Source organism: Rhinolophus sinicus, linkage group LG02, assembly GCF_036562045.2.
Source record: "Rhinolophus sinicus isolate RSC01 linkage group LG02, ASM3656204v1, whole genome shotgun sequence".
In the NCBI taxonomy this organism is placed as follows: domain Eukaryota; kingdom Metazoa; phylum Chordata; class Mammalia; order Chiroptera; family Rhinolophidae; genus Rhinolophus; species Rhinolophus sinicus.
The window spans coordinates 97,094,053-97,112,988 of NC_133752.1; the positions used below are offsets into that span (position 1 = coordinate 97,094,053).

General features: G+C 37.3%; 1 protein-coding gene across 1 annotated transcript in view; it reads left to right on the plus strand.

The window, feature by feature from the left end:
* GPR158 (G protein-coupled receptor 158) overlaps nt 1-18,936 on the plus strand; it is a 391,014-nt gene that overhangs the window by 202,958 nt on the left and 169,120 nt on the right. Inside the window, exon 3 of the mRNA XM_074324946.1 lies at nt 13,198-13,300. Within this exon, the coding sequence (XP_074181047.1) occupies nt 13,198-13,300 (103 nt within the window). The remainder of the gene's footprint in view (nt 1-13,197; nt 13,301-18,936) is intronic.

Here is an 18,936-nt window from a genome sequence, read left to right on the forward strand (position 1 = left end):
GGGTGAATTGTGAGAGGTGGCCCAGAGCAATGGCGGCGACCACCACCACAGCTGGTCCTGCTTCCACAGCTCCCTCCCCTTTGCCGGAACTAGTTGGGCTGTGAATCTGTGTCTGCGGTCCACAGTTCTCAGAACAACAAATATTCTGTTCTTTTGATCTGACACCGCTACTGTTCCACTTTTAGCACCAGGCAGGTGGGGGCGGGGCGAGCTCTGGGAGGTTGGGGAGGGGGCGGCTGGTCTCAGTGCCTAAGGCTTCTGTTCTCTGCTCAGCAGTGAGGGCTTAAACCACCATTTTGAGCCTTCTTCCGTCAGTCTTTTTTCCGAGGTCTTTGCCATGAGCGTTGGGTTCAGCCACGTTATATGCTGTTCCCTCAGTCCTGTCAGCCATAAGCGGAGCCCTAGCTGTCCGAGTTCTTCCCTCTCCCGCAGCTGCGGTAGTTCTGGGAAGCAATGAGCTCAGAGCACTGAGCTAGGTCTGTGTCCTGCGCCCACGTGGCTCCGTCTCTGCACTTCTCCCTTCCCCACCCCTCACATGGTTCGCCCACCTTTATGTGAATTCAGTAGTGGGCCTCTTCCTCTTGCCTGTCTGCTGTGCAGGAAATCCTTTGTGGAGTTATTGTTGTTCAATTAGTTGTAAATTCCAGGAGAGCTTTACAGAGGCTCACCTCATGCTGCCATTTTGATTCCTTGTGTTATTTTAAGTTAGGTTTTTCGTGCATCTTGAACATTGAACTTAGTTAACTTTTTTGGAAAATTTTCAACCATTATCTTTTAAAATGGTACGTTTGTTCCATTGTCTCTCATTTCCCCTCTGAGTCTCCATACACATGTATGTTTGACAGTTTCTGTATGTTCCCTATTTTTTCTGTATTGTTTTCTGTATTTTCCATTTTTTTCTCTCTATGTTCAATTGTAGACATTTTTTAATGATCTAACCTTTACTGTAATAATTCTTCATCTGTGTCTCATGGATGTGTACTTTATTAATTTAATTTTTAATTATTTACCATTTTTCATTTATTGAAATCCATTTGATTTTTTGCTAGTTTCTGTCAACATTATCAATCTTGTCTTTTACCTTCTTGTATACATTAATCATGTTATGAACTGAATGTTTGTGTTCCCCCAAAATTCATATGCAGAGGTCCTAACCCTCTGTTTTTAAGTCCTCTAGTCTATGGTAATTGGTTATAGTAGCCAAAGATGACAAAGAAAAAGCATTACCAAAAATGTTTGAATTTTATAGCCCTTATTTGCATGCATGTATGTTTGTTTCTATTGTTTTCATTTTCTCAGTTGTCTTTTGTAGTGATGCTTTTCATAACAGCTTTATTAAAATATAAATTATATACTATAAAATTCACCCTTTTAAAATGTATATTCAGAGTTGTGCAATCATTACAATTATGTAATTTCAGAACATCTTTGTCACTCCCCCAAAAAACAAATTACCCCTGTATCCCCTCTTTTCTCTCCCCAACACTTGGCAACCACTAGTCTATTTTCTGTGTCTATGGATTTTCCTATTCTGGACATTTCATATAAGTGAATTATGCATATGTGTTCTTTTGTGACTGGCTTTTGTTTGTTTATTTATTATTAGTTTCAGGTGCACAAAAGGATGTAATAGTTACACATTTATCATTTATGTCCCTCACACAGTGACAACCCCCTTCCCCCATCCACTATCCCTCTGACATCGCACACAGCCATTACATTTCCACTGTCTCTATTCCTGATGCTGTACTCTGTGTCTTGTAACTATATGTATATATAAAATTGTAGTTGACATTCATTATTTTTCAGCTTCAGCTTCAGGTGTACAATGCAGTGATCAGGCATCTACATCATCCCTGAGGTGCTCTCCCTAACGAAACAAGTGACCATTGGATACCCTACAAAATCTTTACAACATTATTAATTACATTCCCCAAATTGACTTTTGTAATCCTGTGGCAATCTTGTGGTTACTGACTTTGCTTTCTAATCTCCTCACCTTCTCCCTCACCCCCACTTCCGTCTCCCATCTAGCAACCCTCAGTTTTTCCTCTATGTGTTACTGGCTTCTTTAACTCATGTAATTCATTTATGTTGTAGCAGATATCAGTACTTCATTCCTTTTTATCACTGAATAATACTCCATTACAGCAGGTCCTCACATAACATCATTTGTTCAAGTTTGTTTAATTATAAAGTTAATGAGAAACAAAAAAATTGATTCCCACTGGGGCCACTGTCTGTGTGGAGTTCACATGTTCTCCTCATGTCTGTGTGGGTTTTTTCCCAGTACTCTGCTTTCCTCCCATATCCCAAAGATGTGCAGTTAGGTGAACTGGCATGTGTGTGTTGTCCCAGCCTGTGTGTGTGTGTGTGTGTGTGTGTGTGTGTGTGTGTGTTCTCTGTGATAGAGTGCATCTTGTCCAGAGTTGGTTTCCACCTGGTGCCCTGAACAGCTGGGCTAGGCTCTGGCCACCTACCACCTTGACCTGGAACAAGCAAGTTGGAAAATAATCATCTTACTTGTTTTTATTAGTCTTTCTTAAATACATATGTGTGTGTGTGTGTGTGTGTGTGTGTATGTGTGTGTGTGTGTGTGTGTGTGTATATATATATATATATATATATATATATATATATATATACACACACACATATATATTTATATATATCTGACATTTGTTTCAGTGTTTAATAATAGAAGTGTTTGTGGAGCCTTTCTTTAGAAGGTAGGAACTTAACTCTTGTTTATATCAATTAGCCTATGGTAACATTGGTTTTGTTATATATTATTTGGCTTAAAGTTGCAGTTTCCAAGAACCTATTGATGTTGTTAAGTGAAGACTCACTGTATATGGATAGAACATTTTATTTACCCATTCATCAGCTGATGGACGTTTGAGTTGTTTTCATTTTTTCATTATTATGAATAATGCTGCTACAAACTCTGTGCACATTTAAAGGAACTGATACTCTTTGTTTCCCAAAGGGGCTGTACTGTTGTACAACACCTCCAGCAATGTCAGAAGGTTCCAATTTCTCTGCATCTTCACCAACACTTGTTGTTGTTTGCCTTTTTTAATTTCAGCCATCCTAGTGGGTGTGAAGTGGTTTCTCATAGTGGTACTTGTGTATTTTTTTAAACTTTGATTGACGTGAAAAATACTTAAAAGAATAGCACATAAAATGACCATACTTAACAAACACTTAGATGGGAAAAGAGAATATTATCAACAATAAGTCCATTTTTGCTCTCTTGCAAACAATGTCCCAAAGGTAATGACTATCCTGATTTCTAACAGCATATATTAGTTTTGCCTGCTTTTGTTCTTTTCTAAAAAAATGAATGTACATTATATAATTTGAATGGTCTTAAATTGCTTTGTAATCATCACTGGAAAGACCACATAACAATGAATGCAAATTTTGAAAGAAATCACTGTTAGATATCAGACAGCCTACTTGTATTCCTGTTTTTCCTCTTCCTTTCGTTGTTTATTTTATTCATGTGTGGCCTCTTAATATGTTTTCTCTAGCTGTCCCATTATATTTCTCTCTCTCTCTCTCTCTCTCTCTCTCTCTCTCTTTCTCTCTTTCCTTATTTCCATCTCTCTCTCCCTCCTCCCCCTGCTTTATTTGACATTAATCTAGTATTTCTTTTTTATTATTATTCCACTTTTTTTCTCTTTCCCTGTTAGTTATACACTATTTTTATATACTTTTAGTAGTTATTCTATAGATTACAACATGCATCTACAAACTAATGTAAGTAATTCCTTTTACCTTTCTCAGACAAAATAAGGTATCAGCACTTTTCAACTGCATTTACATTTTCCCCTGACTTTTGCATTACATTTTAATTCAAGATATAATGAAAGCCATGAGGCAGCATTACTATTACTCTTTTATACAATGTATATTAATTCAGATTTACCTATATATTTACTTTCCATTGCTATTCATTCTATCCTGCATTTTAGTGCTCTGGCTGGCATAATTTTCCTTCTGTTTTAAAATTACTTTAACATTTCTTTTATCATAAGTCTAGCGATGAGCAATTTTTTTCAAGTTTTGTTTGACTTGAAATACCTTCCTTTCATTCACATTTGAACAGATATTTTTTTCTTGGAATACAATTCTACTTTTTTTTTTGTACCCCTTTTAGCACTTTAATGATGTCATATGTATATGTTTTTAAACAATACTTTATAACAGTTTTACATGCGTTTGAATTTTATAAAATTGAAATCATAGGATATGTATTCTTCTATTAACCTCTGTTCTTAGTAGAACAATTTGTATTCTAACAAACGATTGATTCTAGAAAAATGTCTAACGATGGATTACTCCAAAGCAAACTTACACGCATGAAGCCCTTCAGTTGTGATGAGGGTAGAGCACCATATAGCGGATCTGAATTTGCTTTTATTGTGGATTGTAAATTATCTGAGAACAAGACCATGGCTTTGTTCCTCTTTGTTGTTGCAACACATAACATGCAATGGGGTTCAGTGTGCAGGTGCTTAATTAAGAGAAGAATGAAAGGGAAGTCCCCAGTGCTTATGAACTGTGACCACAAAAAACACAGGGTGTCAAAAGTGGAGCATAGTTGCATCATAGTGAGTTTGTGGTTTAGTGAAGGGCACTGTTTCATTTTTTAAAAGCATTGACCATATTAAGCACTTCAGGTTATCAAGCCTTTGGGGCTATTTCTGTAGGAGGATCTAGAAAAATGGGCTTGCTCAGTCAATGAGGTATAATCCTGACATGTTCCTGAGTCAGTTTCAACCCCCACAAAGCATCAGGCTGTGTGTCAGTGTGAGGTTTGTAGACTTGTCCATCCCAGATACTACACTGTCATCCTTTAGCTCTGTTTTGTGAGAGGTGGCTCCACTGAATATAGAAACACATTTAAAAAATTAAGAATACAAAAGAGTTTCTTTTTAATTTTAACTATATCGTAAAAGAAGACATCCTCTCACTTCCTCCACCCCTTTCTCCAGTCCATCATGATTTTAAACCAGGTTCTGGCAGCTGATGAATAATAGAGACAAAATGTAGTTCTTTTTTTTTTTTTCTCCTGGTGAAATACCGCATTATTTGTTATTTGGGAGTACTTGTTTTTCTGGAAGATTGTTTGATGAAATATGTGGGTGATGTGTACCCTATCACTGCCTGGAGGCCTTTTAGATTTCCTCTGTTTGAGTGTTTTCCTTTGTTTTAATAAATTTGCAAATAGTTGTTTAGAGCCACTGGATATTAGTGTAATTAATGTGCTTTAGTACCAGGTTCCCCCAAACCCAATCCCAAATTAACAAATTCATCATTTCACAGTATTTCTTCACAAGTTACATAGGAGTAAAAGAAAAATAAACGCTGCCATCTTCTAAAAATATGCTAGTAGACACAGATACTACTTCATCTTGCCAGTATGAAGGCTTTCATCTTTTTTTATGCCTCTGTGGTGTTGCCATCTGCTTTTTGAATAAGGCTCAGTAAATTCAATATAGCAGGAAATCCTTTCTGGAGTCAGATAAGTTTTCTGTCAAAGCAGAGCAGAGCTGTGTTTTTGCAACCAAAGAAAAAGAAGTGAACATCCAACTGCCATGAAAGCGTCTGGTTCCTATGCTACGCTTGTTGAATTTAATTTGGGACTAAGTGTCTGTTAACTGGCCTCATGATTCTCCCTAGTCACAGAGGGGCTTCTATTTTCAAGAACTCAGGTAGAGGAGAGATACTCTACTTGCATGTCCCCAAATGAAGATTCATTTTCTAAGATTTGAGCTGAGAACTCTGCGTTGAGAATGGAGAGGTTTATTTTTAAAATTTGTAACAGGTGTAGGAATTAACTGCTTCTTAAAATATATTTTATATATACATTTTTAAACTAATAAATTTCACTTATGTGAAGCTTAATGATCCAGCAAACTGATCCATTTGGAATATTGCCTGAAACCTAGAATAGAAAAATAAAGGTCTTGGAACAGTAAAAATAGATCCCAAAGTGACCAAAGTAGCATCTGCTCCTCCTGTGTATGGAATCCTGCTACTGTACTTTGTGCAGTTGTTACTCTCTTTGGAGCCTGTTATCACACAGCTGCCTGCCCATCTGTCCCCTTGTGCCTACCCCTAAAAAGAAAGAAGAGTCTGTGAGACTATTCCTTTCAGGGACATTGCTTCATCTTTACGCCATCTCCTTGTTTGGCCCCAAAGGATGGCTGGCTAGCCAATGACAGGTAAGATTCCTCAAGAAAGGAATGACCTAAGACAGGTACAGTTGTGTGGGGACCACCAGGAGAATTCACGGGGTTGATAGAGGTGGGCACAGCCCCCCACCTTCCCCCATCTAAGGAGAGCTTCTGCCTCTGTGGCTGTATTCCTTCCCACAACCTGCTTGGGAAGTGATAACATCAGTTCTCCATCTCAGTAAGTTTTCAACATAAAGGTTTTTTTCTGCTGGAGAGGTACAAACAATAATTATTTATACATCATGGGACTTTCGACAGGCAAGAGTGATTGGTTTGAACCAGTTTTCTGGTATGATGTATGAGACTCACAGACCGTAGTAAAAACAATGCTACTTCCTTGTATGTGCATCAATAAAAGCCACAAGGTGGCCCGATTCGGGGCTCTCAGTCCTTTGAGGCTGTGAGGCCCTTGGCCCCTGTTTCAAAACTTTCTTGATTTCTGTTTCTTTGTTAACCCTTTGCCGCCCCTTCTCCTTCTCTCACTGCCCGTGTTGCGCTGGACATGACAGGAGCCCGACCGCTGGAGTTGAATCCTAGCTCTGCCGGTTACTGGCTGTGTGACTTGGGGCAGTGACTTTAGCAGTCTTTACCTTAATTTGCTCATCTTTAGGATGGAGATAATAGAATTGATATAGGATTAAATGTGTTAATACTTGTGCAATCTTTAAAACACTGCCTGGCCTATAGTAAACACTCAGTAAATACGAACTATTTATTATCTATCTTATTTCCTCTTACTTTGTTATTTCTTATCTTACATACTCTTGATTTGTGTTCCGGTGGTCTAGTTTTAGTGTATATAGGCAATCATAACTATAATTTAGAAGGGAAAAGTCACTTCTAGAAGGACGTCCATATTTCAGAATTAAAATATGACAACTGGTAGCTTAAAATAAAGAATAAAAAACCCCCATAAAAACTAAGCATAACAACTCAAAACGTACAACAGTCTGGGTTATGTAGTATATGAGAAAATAATCGTAAACCTCCAATAGCTCCAGAGGGCATTGGTGTGTTTCAGCCCAGTTCAGTACCTATTGTTCACAGTAATGATTCTGACGCATGAAGAAATAGTCAATTTTGTTTATGGTGTTCAGTTCAGAGAAGCAAGAAAGTGTTTGATATTTTAGGAAGATTCCAAAACAAAGTAATAAAAACAAACAAACAAAAAAGGTATTTAAAGGTCCGTTTCTAGAGGATTTTGAATTATATGAATTGTATTTGCATTTTTTTTGCTGCCTCCTTTCAATTCAAATAAGTTTTTTTCCCCCAGAATTGTATGTAAATGTGATCCTTAGGTACAAGCATTGTTTCAATTAAATACCAAATAAGACTTACCTTCTGCCTTCATGTTAACCATTCCACTGCTCAATAGTACCTCCATACAAAATATTACTAACTGTCAAGTTGGCCAGGCTTTGCTCTGCAATTATTTTTACCAGGAGTTGAGATGGATTCTATGTCATGCCTGTAGTATTTGCAGTCTTTTTTCTCATTCAATAGGTTGCTTTTTCACTCTGCTGATTGTTTTCTTTTTTTATAGATTTTTATTGCAAATATAGCTAACATACAATATTATATTAGTTTCAGAGGTACACAATAATTATTCAACAATTAAATACCTAAAGAAGTGATCAGCATGAAAAGTACAGCAACTACCTGACACCGTGTCATGCTATCACAATATTATTGACTATATCTCCTATACTGTACATTATTATTATATCCCCATAACTTATTTGTTTTATACCTGGAAGTTTGAACCTCTTATTTCCCTTCATCTTCCCTCCCCCTTTGTTAATTTTCCATAACAGTGAAATTCAATATTATTTTATATTAATTTCAGGTGTACAGTAGACATTTGTATAATTTAAGAAGTGATTCCCCTGACTAGTCTAGTACCCACCTTGCATTATACATAGTTATTACCATGTTATTGATTATATTCCCTATACTTTATATCCCCATGACTATTTTGTAACTATCAATTTGTACTTCTTAATCCCTTCACTTTTTTCAACCTGCCCCCACCCTCCTCTCATCTATCATCCTGATCAATCTAGTACCCATATTTCACTATACATAGTTATTACAATATTATTAGCTATATTTCTTATGCTATACCCTACATCCCTGTGACTACTGTGTAAACCAATTTGTACCTCTTAATCTCTTCCCCTTTTTTTACCCACACACCCAACCCCCCTCCCATCTGGCGACTAGCAAAATGTTTTCTGTATCTATGAGGTTGTTTTTTGTTTGTGTGTGTGTGGTGTGTGTGTTTTGTTCTTTAGATTCCACATATAAGTGAAATCACATCGCATCTGTCTTTCTCTGTCTTACACTCTATTCAGTACAATACCCTCCAGGTCTATCCATGCTGCCACAGATGGCAAGAACCCATTCCCTTCCATGGCTGAGCAATTTTCCACTGTATATATAGGTACCACCACCTCTTTATCCATTTGTCCATTGATGGACATCCAGGCTGCCTCCACATCTTGGTCATTGTAAATAATGCTGCAGTGAACATATGCACACGTCCTCTTGAAGTAGCATTTTGGGATTCTTCAGATAAATACCCAGAAGTGGAATTACTGGGTCCTTTTTTGTCTCTTGTTATAGCCTTTGTTTTAAAGCCTGTTTTGTCTGGTGTAAGTATTGCTACCTCAGCTTTTTTTTTTTTTTTTTTCATTTTCATGAAATAACTTTTTCTATCCTTTTACTTTCAGTTTGTGTATGTCTTTCCATCTTAAGTGCGTCTCTTGTAGGCATCATAGGTAAGGAAATTGTCTTATTATCTAATCAGCTCTCTTATGCCTTTGAGTGTAGAGTATTTAATCCATTTACATTGAAAGTAATTGTTGATAGATATGTAGCTATTGCCACTTTATTATTCACCTTTTTGATCTTTTTTTTTTTTTTTTCATCTGAAAGAAGTCTCTCTAACATTCCTTGTAATACTGGTTTGGTGTTGATAAACTCCTTTAGTTTTTTCTTGCCTGGGAAGTTCTTTATCTGTCCTTTGATTTATTTAAATGATAGCTTTGCTGGGTATAGTAATCTTTGTAGGTCCTTGCTTTTCATCACATTGAATATTTTGTGCCAATCCCTTCTGACCTGCAAAGTTTCTGTTGATAAATAAGCTGACAATTTTATGGGGGCTCCCTTATAAGTTACTAGTTGACTTTTTCTTGCTGTTTTTAAGAATCTTTCTTTGTCTTTAATCTTTGCTATTTTAATTATAATATGTCATGGTGTGGGATGGTTTGAGTTCATCTTGTTTGAGACTCTGTGCTTCCTGGACTTGTATGTCTATTTCCTTTGTCAGATTAGAAAAGTTTTCAGTCATTATTTTTCTTGCATTCTCTGTTCTGCTTCTGGTACCCCTATGATGCGAATGTTGTTACGCTTGTTGTTGTCCTAGAGGTCTCTTAAACTAGCCTCATTTTTAGATTATTTTTTCTATTTGCTGTTCCAATTGGATGTTTTATGCTATTTTGTCTTCCAAATCACTGATTCAATCTTCTGCTTCATCTAGTCTGAGGGTGATTCCTTCTAGTGCATTGTTCATTTCAGTTATTGTATTCTTCACTTCTGACAGGTTTAAGGTTTGTGATTTTTTTATTGTTTCTAAGTCCGTTTTTTATGCTTGCTATCTCTTTGTTTAAGTTCTCACTAAGTTCCTTGAGCATCCTTATAACCATTGTTTTGAATTCTGTCTCTGCTAGGTTGCTTGCCTCTATTTCATTTAATTCTTTTTCTGGAGTTTTCTCCTGTTCTTTCATTTGAGATGTATTTCTTTGTTTCCTCAGTTTGCCTGCCTCTCTGTGTTTGTTTCTATATATTAGGTAGATTTTCTATGTCTCCCAAGCTTGGACAGTGGCCTTATGTAGTAAGTGCCCTGTGGGGCCCTGGCACATTTTCCCTGGTTACTTGCTCTGGGTACTCCAGGAGTGTCCCTTGTGTGGGTTGTGTGTGCCCTCCTTTTATAGTTGAGCCTTTATTGCTATTGGCACATCAGTGGGTGGGACTGGCCTTCAGGCTGATTGGCTATGAGTTATGGCCACACCCACAGCTTAGGGGCTGCTGCGAAGGGAGCTTATTCCACTGAGTGGGATTCACCCAGCGGGCTCTGGTGCCTTTTGAGACCACCCTACGTGTTTGCTTCTTGTGGGGTTAATTAGGTGGTGTTCTGCTATGGTCTGAAGCCAACATCCAAGTATGTTGGTTCTGGGCCTTCTTGTGAGGCACTCCAGTGCAGGCTCAGGTCACCCCCTGCCTGTGACTTGTTGGAGACTACATAGGAGCTACAAATTGATCTGCAGTTGTTTGCTTCCTGTTCTAAAGTTGGAGGTACATGAGAGAAGCCACACTGCAAACTGAGGATGATTGCCACCAATACCAGCCCTGGGGAAGCCCCACAAATTCCAGCACACCCCAAGGCCTGCTGCTATCTGCCGGCTCTCTTAAGGTTCAGCCACTGCTAAAGCCTCATGCAGTACATGTGTTGTGTCAGGCAAGGTCTCAGGGAGTCACCAGAGTGGGAAGAGTTGTGATCACCAGGTTAATGTAGACTCTGGTTTGGTGTCAGTGCTGAGCCTGGAGTTACTCAGCAAAAGTCTCAAAGCACACTGAGCCTAGTTGCCACCTGCCTGGGGCCCACAGAGTTTGATATTTTTCCAAGAAAGAGTACAATGCTGGTGGGGCTAGCTGTTAATGAGAAAGTTCCCCAGGCCTTGGGGGAGATGGGTGTGGTGGGGTCCCAGAGGCGCTCACCAGGGTGGAGCAGTGGAGCTCACCAGGCCAATCAGATTCATATTTAGCCTGTGGGGGAGGGCTCAACCCAGGAAAGATGGCTCCTGCCATGCTGGCTGCTCCGGAGTAGGCCCCCTCACAGAGAAAATGCCAACTGCCCTCCAGCCCTCGCTTTGAAGTCACACACCTCAGTCTTTCCCCCATATGCTTCCAACACCCTCTAAGTCACCATCCATCTGCCAGAGCCCAGGGTGATTGCCTGTGAGTGAGTCTGTGCACGGGCTGTTTAAGAGGACATCTGGGTTTCCTGCAGGCTTCCATCCCACCCAGGTGGTCGGAATCCCCACTGTTTTTCACAGCCAGATGTTGTGGAGTTCCTTTTCCTGGCACCAGTTCTCCAGGCTAGGGAGACTGGAGGGAACCTCCATGGCTGAGATATCCCTCTTGATTCCCATCTGCTACACAGAGGTGTGGGGCCAGCCCATTTCCAGTCTCTGCCTTTCCTACCAGTCTTGAAGTGGCTTCTTCTTTGTATCCTTAGTTATAAAACTTCTGTTCAAGAGGACTTCAGGTGGTTCTCCAGCTTGATTGTTCTATAACTTAGCTGTAATTTTAATGTCTGTTTGAATTCTTTGACGCACAAAAGTTTTTGTTTGTTGTAGTCCCATTTGCCTGTTTTTGTTTTTGTTGCCTGTGCTTTTAGAGTCATATCGGAGAACTTTTTCCTAAGTCCAATGTAATGAAGTTTTTCCCCTGTGTTTTCTTCTAAGAGATTTATGGTTTTAGGCATCATGCTTAGGTCTCTAATCCATTTTGAGTTAAACATTTAAATTTCTCAACTAAGTGACAGTTGCAGGGCTGAATCATATTATCTGGGAATCAGTGCTGTTTCAATGAATAGCATTAACCCCTAAATTCCAGTGAGGCAAAATATCTAAGTACATTATTGTATGAGGTGTGGTCAAAACATATGGTGAAGCTAAACAATAGTGAATGTCAACTACAATTTTATATATATATAGTTACAAAAAGTGGAATACAGCTTTAGGAATAGAGACAGTGGAAATGTAATGGCTGTATGCGATGTCAGAGGGGTAGTAGATGGGGGTTATCACTGTGTGAGGGACATAAATGATAAATTTCTAACGATGACATTGTTTTGTACACCTGAAACTATTAAAAAAAAAGTATGGTGAATGTTTAAATAAAAAAAAATTATTACAGTGAAAGACACATTGCCATCAATCCCCCTCTCTTCAAACAAACTTATCCCATCATTCTTGCCACTGTCCTTTTATTTTACTCTGGGTCATGGATTTGCTCTGGATTTGTATTGGATGAAAAAGAGGTATTAGTGAAATAAAATATTCAAAAAGGTCTTTTAAAAAGTTCTTTTTCAAAGATTTTCTTGCTATATCTGTGTATTTAGAACATGTATCAGCTCTTACTATCTTATATGTAAGTACTTTTTTATTTTCATAAATGAAGTACGTTAAGCTGAAATTTGCTGGCATTAATTGATAGTCTTGAAAGAAGCCAAATTTAAGTTTTGGGAGATGTCTGTTATGTCTCCTGATGTGACCTGTTTGGAAAGATGAGCATTGTTTTTCTTCTTTTTATGTACATATAGAACATTTATCTATGTAACAGATTTTAGACATCTTTATATCCCCTTGGGATCATTAATTTATTTTTTTCTCTTCTAAATTTGCATTATAATTTTTTTGTTTTGTTATTACATCAGTTTGTGTTATTGTGTTCCAAGGATAGTATTTAATCCATAAAAGCAATTTCCACATGTCAAATTTTATATATCTATCCATCTACTTATCTACCTACTTTTGCTTTGATAGAAATATTTAACATGGAATCACTTTAAAAATATTTTTATAGGCTTTGGAAATATCTTTTAAAGCAAGAAGATGTTGTGTGAAGCCTATGGCTACCAAATGAGTTAAAAATGTATGGTAACTGCAGCTGTAATGGCATGTATTTGGAAAAGAAATTCAATTTGCTACTTCTGAAAAATGGCTATTGGCAAAAAAAACTAAAATAAAAATTCAAAAAAGAGATACTTGATTTCTGGAAAATGTGTTATTTCTGTTACTATTTACAGTGATGGATATCTGTAGGTCTTTATATTGTGACATAAACTCTGATCAACTATCTTGCTGTCTTTTCTTTTTTACAGTGTATGCCAATTAAAGGCCTAGGATTTGTGCTTGGAGCCTATCGGTGCATTTGCAAAGCAGGCTTCTATCACCCTCAAGTCTTCTCAGTGAACAATTCTCAGAGTAAGTGCTCTTTTCTTCTTTGTATATCTGAATACACATAATAGCTACCATTATTAGATAGTCAGATCTTCTTTTAACTTGTTGGAGTTACATGGTTAAATCCCCACTGGTTTGGCATTTTTTCATAACTTAAGGAGTTTATGCTTTGGTTTTTCATCTGGAGTACCTAAAAAACTGTGTTTATTTCAGGTATAAGTTTTAAATACATTTTAAAGTCTGAAAATTTTGTAGCTACTTGTTAAAACCAATTGGGTTTTAAAATTGAGAGCTCTTGCTGCAGAAAGTTTGTAAAACTAATTTTGCTAGTTTGTTTATTTTATTTACCTATTTGTTTATATATGCAGTTTTCTGTGCTTATATATGCACAGCACAGTTTTCTGTGCTGCATAAAGAATTACCACAAAGTTAACAGCTTAAAGGAACCCAAATTTATTATCACACAGTTTTCATTAGTTAGCCTTCCAGTCTGATGTTAGCCAGGTCCTGTGCTCAGGGTCTCACCAGGCCAAAATCAGGTGTCACCTGAGATGTGATGTGATCTGAAGCTCAGGATTTTCTTTCAAGCTCATTCAGGCCATTGACAGAATTCAGTTTTTTGCAACTTTATGCCCGAGGTCCCTGTTTTCTTACTAGATGTCAGCTTAGGCTTACTTTCAGCTCCTTAAACTTTCCTTAAGTCCCAGCCAGGTATGTGGTCCTCTCACAATATTGCAGGTTACTTCTTCAAGGCTAACAAGAGAAACTCCCCAGTCTGCTTAGATGGAGTCTTGCACACCATAATGTAATCATGGGAGTGACGATCCCATCATTTTACCATATAATGTAATCTAATCAAAGGAGAGACTATCCTATCATATTTACAGGTCTATACCACATTCATGGGGAGGTGATTATACAGGGTGTATATGCCAGAATCAAAATTTGGTCATCTAGTTATTTTATTCCTACTCTAGAAAATGTTAAAATTACAATTTAAATGTTGAGTTTTACTCTATCTATAGAGAATGGATTGTTACCACATTGGTTTACAGCTAGCTATTGGATATAATAACTAAGAAAAAGGAGATAGTGGTATAGGGGGATGGTTTCATGGGAAATTAAGATTTAGTGTTGCTAAAAATGAGGCATCTTTTAAATAGTCATCCACAAATCTTTGCCAGCCTTATTGTCAGTCTGTATGGGAATTTGCATCTCTACTAGGCATAGTTCAAAGGATATGTTGAGATTGAGACCTGAGTACCCTTTTTTTGGAATTTTGGTGGTCATTTATAGGTTCTTTTGTTTTTCTCTTGAAAAGCACTATTCTTGTTCTTGAGATTGTTTACGTTTAAGGTCTAGGTTCTGGAGGTAAGTAACATTTTGCTCTCTCCTTTGTCATACAGTTCACAAACTTCAGTCCATGTTCTGAGTAATAGTTGTAGGCATAATTCTAAGATGGCCTTCAAGATTCTGCTCCCATATGCGCTGTACAATCCCCTCCCCTTAAGTATGGGTGGGGCCTATGAATACTAGGGGATAGTCACTCCCTTATTTAGGCTCTGTTGTATAGCAAAGGTGATGGTATCGTAACACATGTGATTACACTGCATTAAATCAGACTCCTTCCCATAGTAGTAGATTAGAGAGATTCTAGCGCTGGCTTTTGAAGAAATAAACTACCTTGTTGTGAGAGGGCCACATGGCTAGGATCTGAGGGTGGCTACTAAGAGCTAAGTGCTCAAGGAAGCCAGCAAGAAAACAGGGACTTCAGTTCTACAACTGCAAGCAACCAAACTCTTCCAACAGGAAGAGGACCCTGAGCTCCAGAGGAGAATACAGCTGGGCCAGTCTAGTGACCCCTGAGGAAACAGCCCAGCTTCACTGTGCCCAGACCTCTGATCAACATAATACATAAGTGTTTTAAGCCCCTAACTTTCTAGTAATTTATTCTACAGCAATAAAAACTGATACACTGGCAATGTTGATAACATTGTCAGGATGGGGATGCTTTTCCTTGCGTGCATGTGTGTATAGCAAAGCCTGGCAAAACCAGAGCTACTTTGGCATTCTTCACATTTATGGTCCAGACATAACATATGATTCAACACTGAAGGATTAAGGGAATAAGTTTTAGCGTATGTCTGTGAAGGTATTTTGTTTCTGGTTTCACCACATTTGTTCTCAGCTCCCACTATGTGACTGAAATAAGACATCTAAATATTGTAGAACCAGGGAATGACTATAACATTTGCTTATAACACTGCCAGGAGGAACTAGTTAACCTTTAACAACTTATCTTTATTTAATTTGCACACTCCTACTTTCTTCCTTATTTTAAAAGCCAGTGTTTTTCAGTGGACTGACTCTCTCTAAGAAAAGGCTGCTCATCTGCATAAGTCTAATTTCCATGTTGTACATACTGCAGCCATGGAAAAGAGACCAGTTTTCAGAAGGAGGATCTGTATTTGGTCACAGCTATGGTTCAGCACATAATTGACCAGAACTGACATTCCGCAATGACAGAGCAGAAAGCTAGCTACATGTTATAATTTGAAGTCAGTAAAGTGCTCTTTGACCACAATATCTTTCCTGATGGTCTTGTCAAATTGCATGAAAAGCCAACATTATTCACTCCCTGTCCTAAAGAAAGACTACAACAATCTGACCAGGAATATGAATCATAGCTCACCAGGGTCATCTATGAAGGGATCTCCTAATATTTTTTTTATATTTGTGGTTTATTATTGGAGTTTATACTACATATCTCTGTGCTTTAATATATTAAGTATTTTCATCATAGTATCTAGGCAGTTCATATGGGCAGTTGTTTTCATTGTTCTTGAGGAGGTATCCATGAAGTAAGGAATGACCACGTAGAGCTCCGAGGCCAGAGGTAAAGAAGGCATTGAACACCCCAAAATGAGATAACACCTTGAAAACTATTAGCACAGTACATGGCACTTAATAAGTGTTCATAGATGTAGTTGAATAAGTGAATAAACAAACAGAAAACATACACACATATGTAAATAAACATCAGCGATATATGTAAAGCACCAATGGTCAATAGCACTTTGTTGCACATATTTTATCATATTAGCGTGATGAATTTTTTTAAGCTAGAACTTTTAGAGAATGAATTCTACACGGATTAGAAGGAAGATGGGACAGCAAAATTCTGCAACAATCAGTGCTGCATTGAGAAGTGCAATAGGAAGAATAGGTGAGAATGAGAGGCAACGGGGAAGTTAGTTGCCTAATAAAGAAAATGGGATAAAACTTACTTAATTTACTTAATAGTTGGAAATCTAGAAAAAGACCTGAAATGCCCATATCTATTAGCCTTGTATCCCTTTTGGGTAGAGGAGCTAAGATGTAGTGCTGATCTGTTAGAGAATATGTAAGTGTAACTGTTAAAAATCCTGTTAAGTTATGCTAAGTGAAATAAGTCAGAGAAAGATAAATACCATATGATCTCACTTCTATGTGAATCTAAAGAACAAAATAAATGAACAAGCAAAATAGAAACAGACTTATATATACAGAAAACAAACTGATGGTTGCCAGAGGGGAGAGGGTGAAAAAGGTGAAGGGATTAAGAAGTACAAATTGGTAGTTACAAAATAGTCACAGGAATCTAAAGTACAGCATAGGGAATATAGTCAATAATATGGTGATAACTATGTATAGTGCCATCTGGGTACTAGACTAATCGGGGGTTAATTATATAAAATTATATGATTTTATATAAATTATGTAATTATCAGATGCTTTACATCTGAAACTAATATAAAATAATATCGAATGTCAACTGTAACTGAAAAAAATTATTTTAAAAAATCCTATTAAAATATGAAGTGATTTAAAGTCTTTGTTTGGACCTAGGCCCACAGTAAACAAAGGGCTTGTAAAGACCAACAAGTGTTGAAATGACAAGATTTAAAATTGTGCTGAAGGCCCAGAGTCTTTGATCCTGACATCTCTTGAAATTGGTGGTCATATGAGAACTAACAGGATCTGACATCTGGATAGTAGCAGTATTTCAGAATAACCAGTACTTATGTGTAACCGTCTCTTCAAATCCAGGTTGCTCATTTCCAGATTGATGAAATACAAGCTTATGACAAGCTCATATTCCTTAAATCCATCTGTCTTAGTATGAATTCTATCTTCAGTGAAATTTCTTTTCTTTTTTGTGTAGACACATTACCAGCCTTCCAGTCTTACCTGTCTTGTCTTTGAGATTGACTGCAGCTCATGTACATTTCCAGATAAACTCAACTTATAAATGGCTCATACCTAAAAATGACAATCCCTGCTTTGCCAACTCTGGTGCTATTGATGGTGGGGGGGGGAAAGACAAAAAAAGTAGACATTTTTATAATATATAGTCTTGAAATAAAGAGAAGGGAAGCTCTTTGAAAGCAGGTACAAACTAGGGATGCTGAGCTGTAAGCAAACTGTTTAGCAAAGCAAAACAATCTCCGCAATAAGCATCTTTTTGTTGTACTTGGGTCTCACGCTCCCTATCTTCTGTTTCATAGCTGGGAAGCTTGAGATACTTGGCTTTCGGTAGATTAAGTCCAGTATCAGTCTCAAGTACCAACCCCAAACTTGGAACAGATGAAAAGAGCTTGAATATCAGATTCTCATAATCAGCATCATCACTTTTGCTATTGGTGTTTAAGACTGTGGTCTGGTTCACTTTTGCCATATTGTAGAAACCTAATTATAATCAGTTTTACTTTTGTTGTAGTAGCAAAATTCTCCATCTAACTGCTAGGGCTTATGTTTTTGTCTCAGTCATTTTGCTAATTTTCAATCTTCCTATCTTCTTTCATTTGTCCTGTTTAGAGGATCAGAATCCAGTTAGTAAATGTGTTTGGCAGATGGGGTTAGTTGCCAGTGCTGCCAATCTTCCTGAACTATTGACTATCGCATTTACCTTGTTTATCTCTGACTATGTTCAATTTAACTCTTGGGACATACTCCATACCATGTCGGACTTCCCTAGTTGCTAATCTCACAGCTGAATTTCTACCATTGTTTAACATAGTAATCAGGAGCATGGTCTTTGGAATAAATCTGACTTAGGTTTGAATCCTGTCTCTGCTACTTACTTGTATTGTTCTAATTTATTCAACTTCCCTAAACTTCATTTGTATCATATATAAAACTGGTATAACATCACCTGTTTTATAGAATTGTTATAAGGATTAAAAGAAGTAATGAATGTAAAATTCTAATTATAATAGTTGGTACATATCATATGCTCAAAAATATTGTTATTTTTATGATCATTATTTAGAAGCTTGTGTTTATTTTGTTAACCACTTTCCTCAAATATTTTGCCATTTTCATCCTTTTCACATAGTATCTGCTTCACTTCCCAGCAAAGGAACATATTTCCAAGTCTCCATTTTTTTTAGGTCAGTTTGTTCTTAAAATGGGCCCTGTTCTGAAATACAATCCTCAATTCTCCAAAAGTCTTTCTTCTCCCCTATGAGCTGAAATTTTACTTTATTAGATTTTTTCCTTATTTATATTATGTTCATTTTTTTACATTATTTTACATTATTAGACCACTAATTAGAGTTTCACTTATGTTAACAATCATTTTCCACCAAATATTAAAAAAACCCTCTGGTAGGGAAATT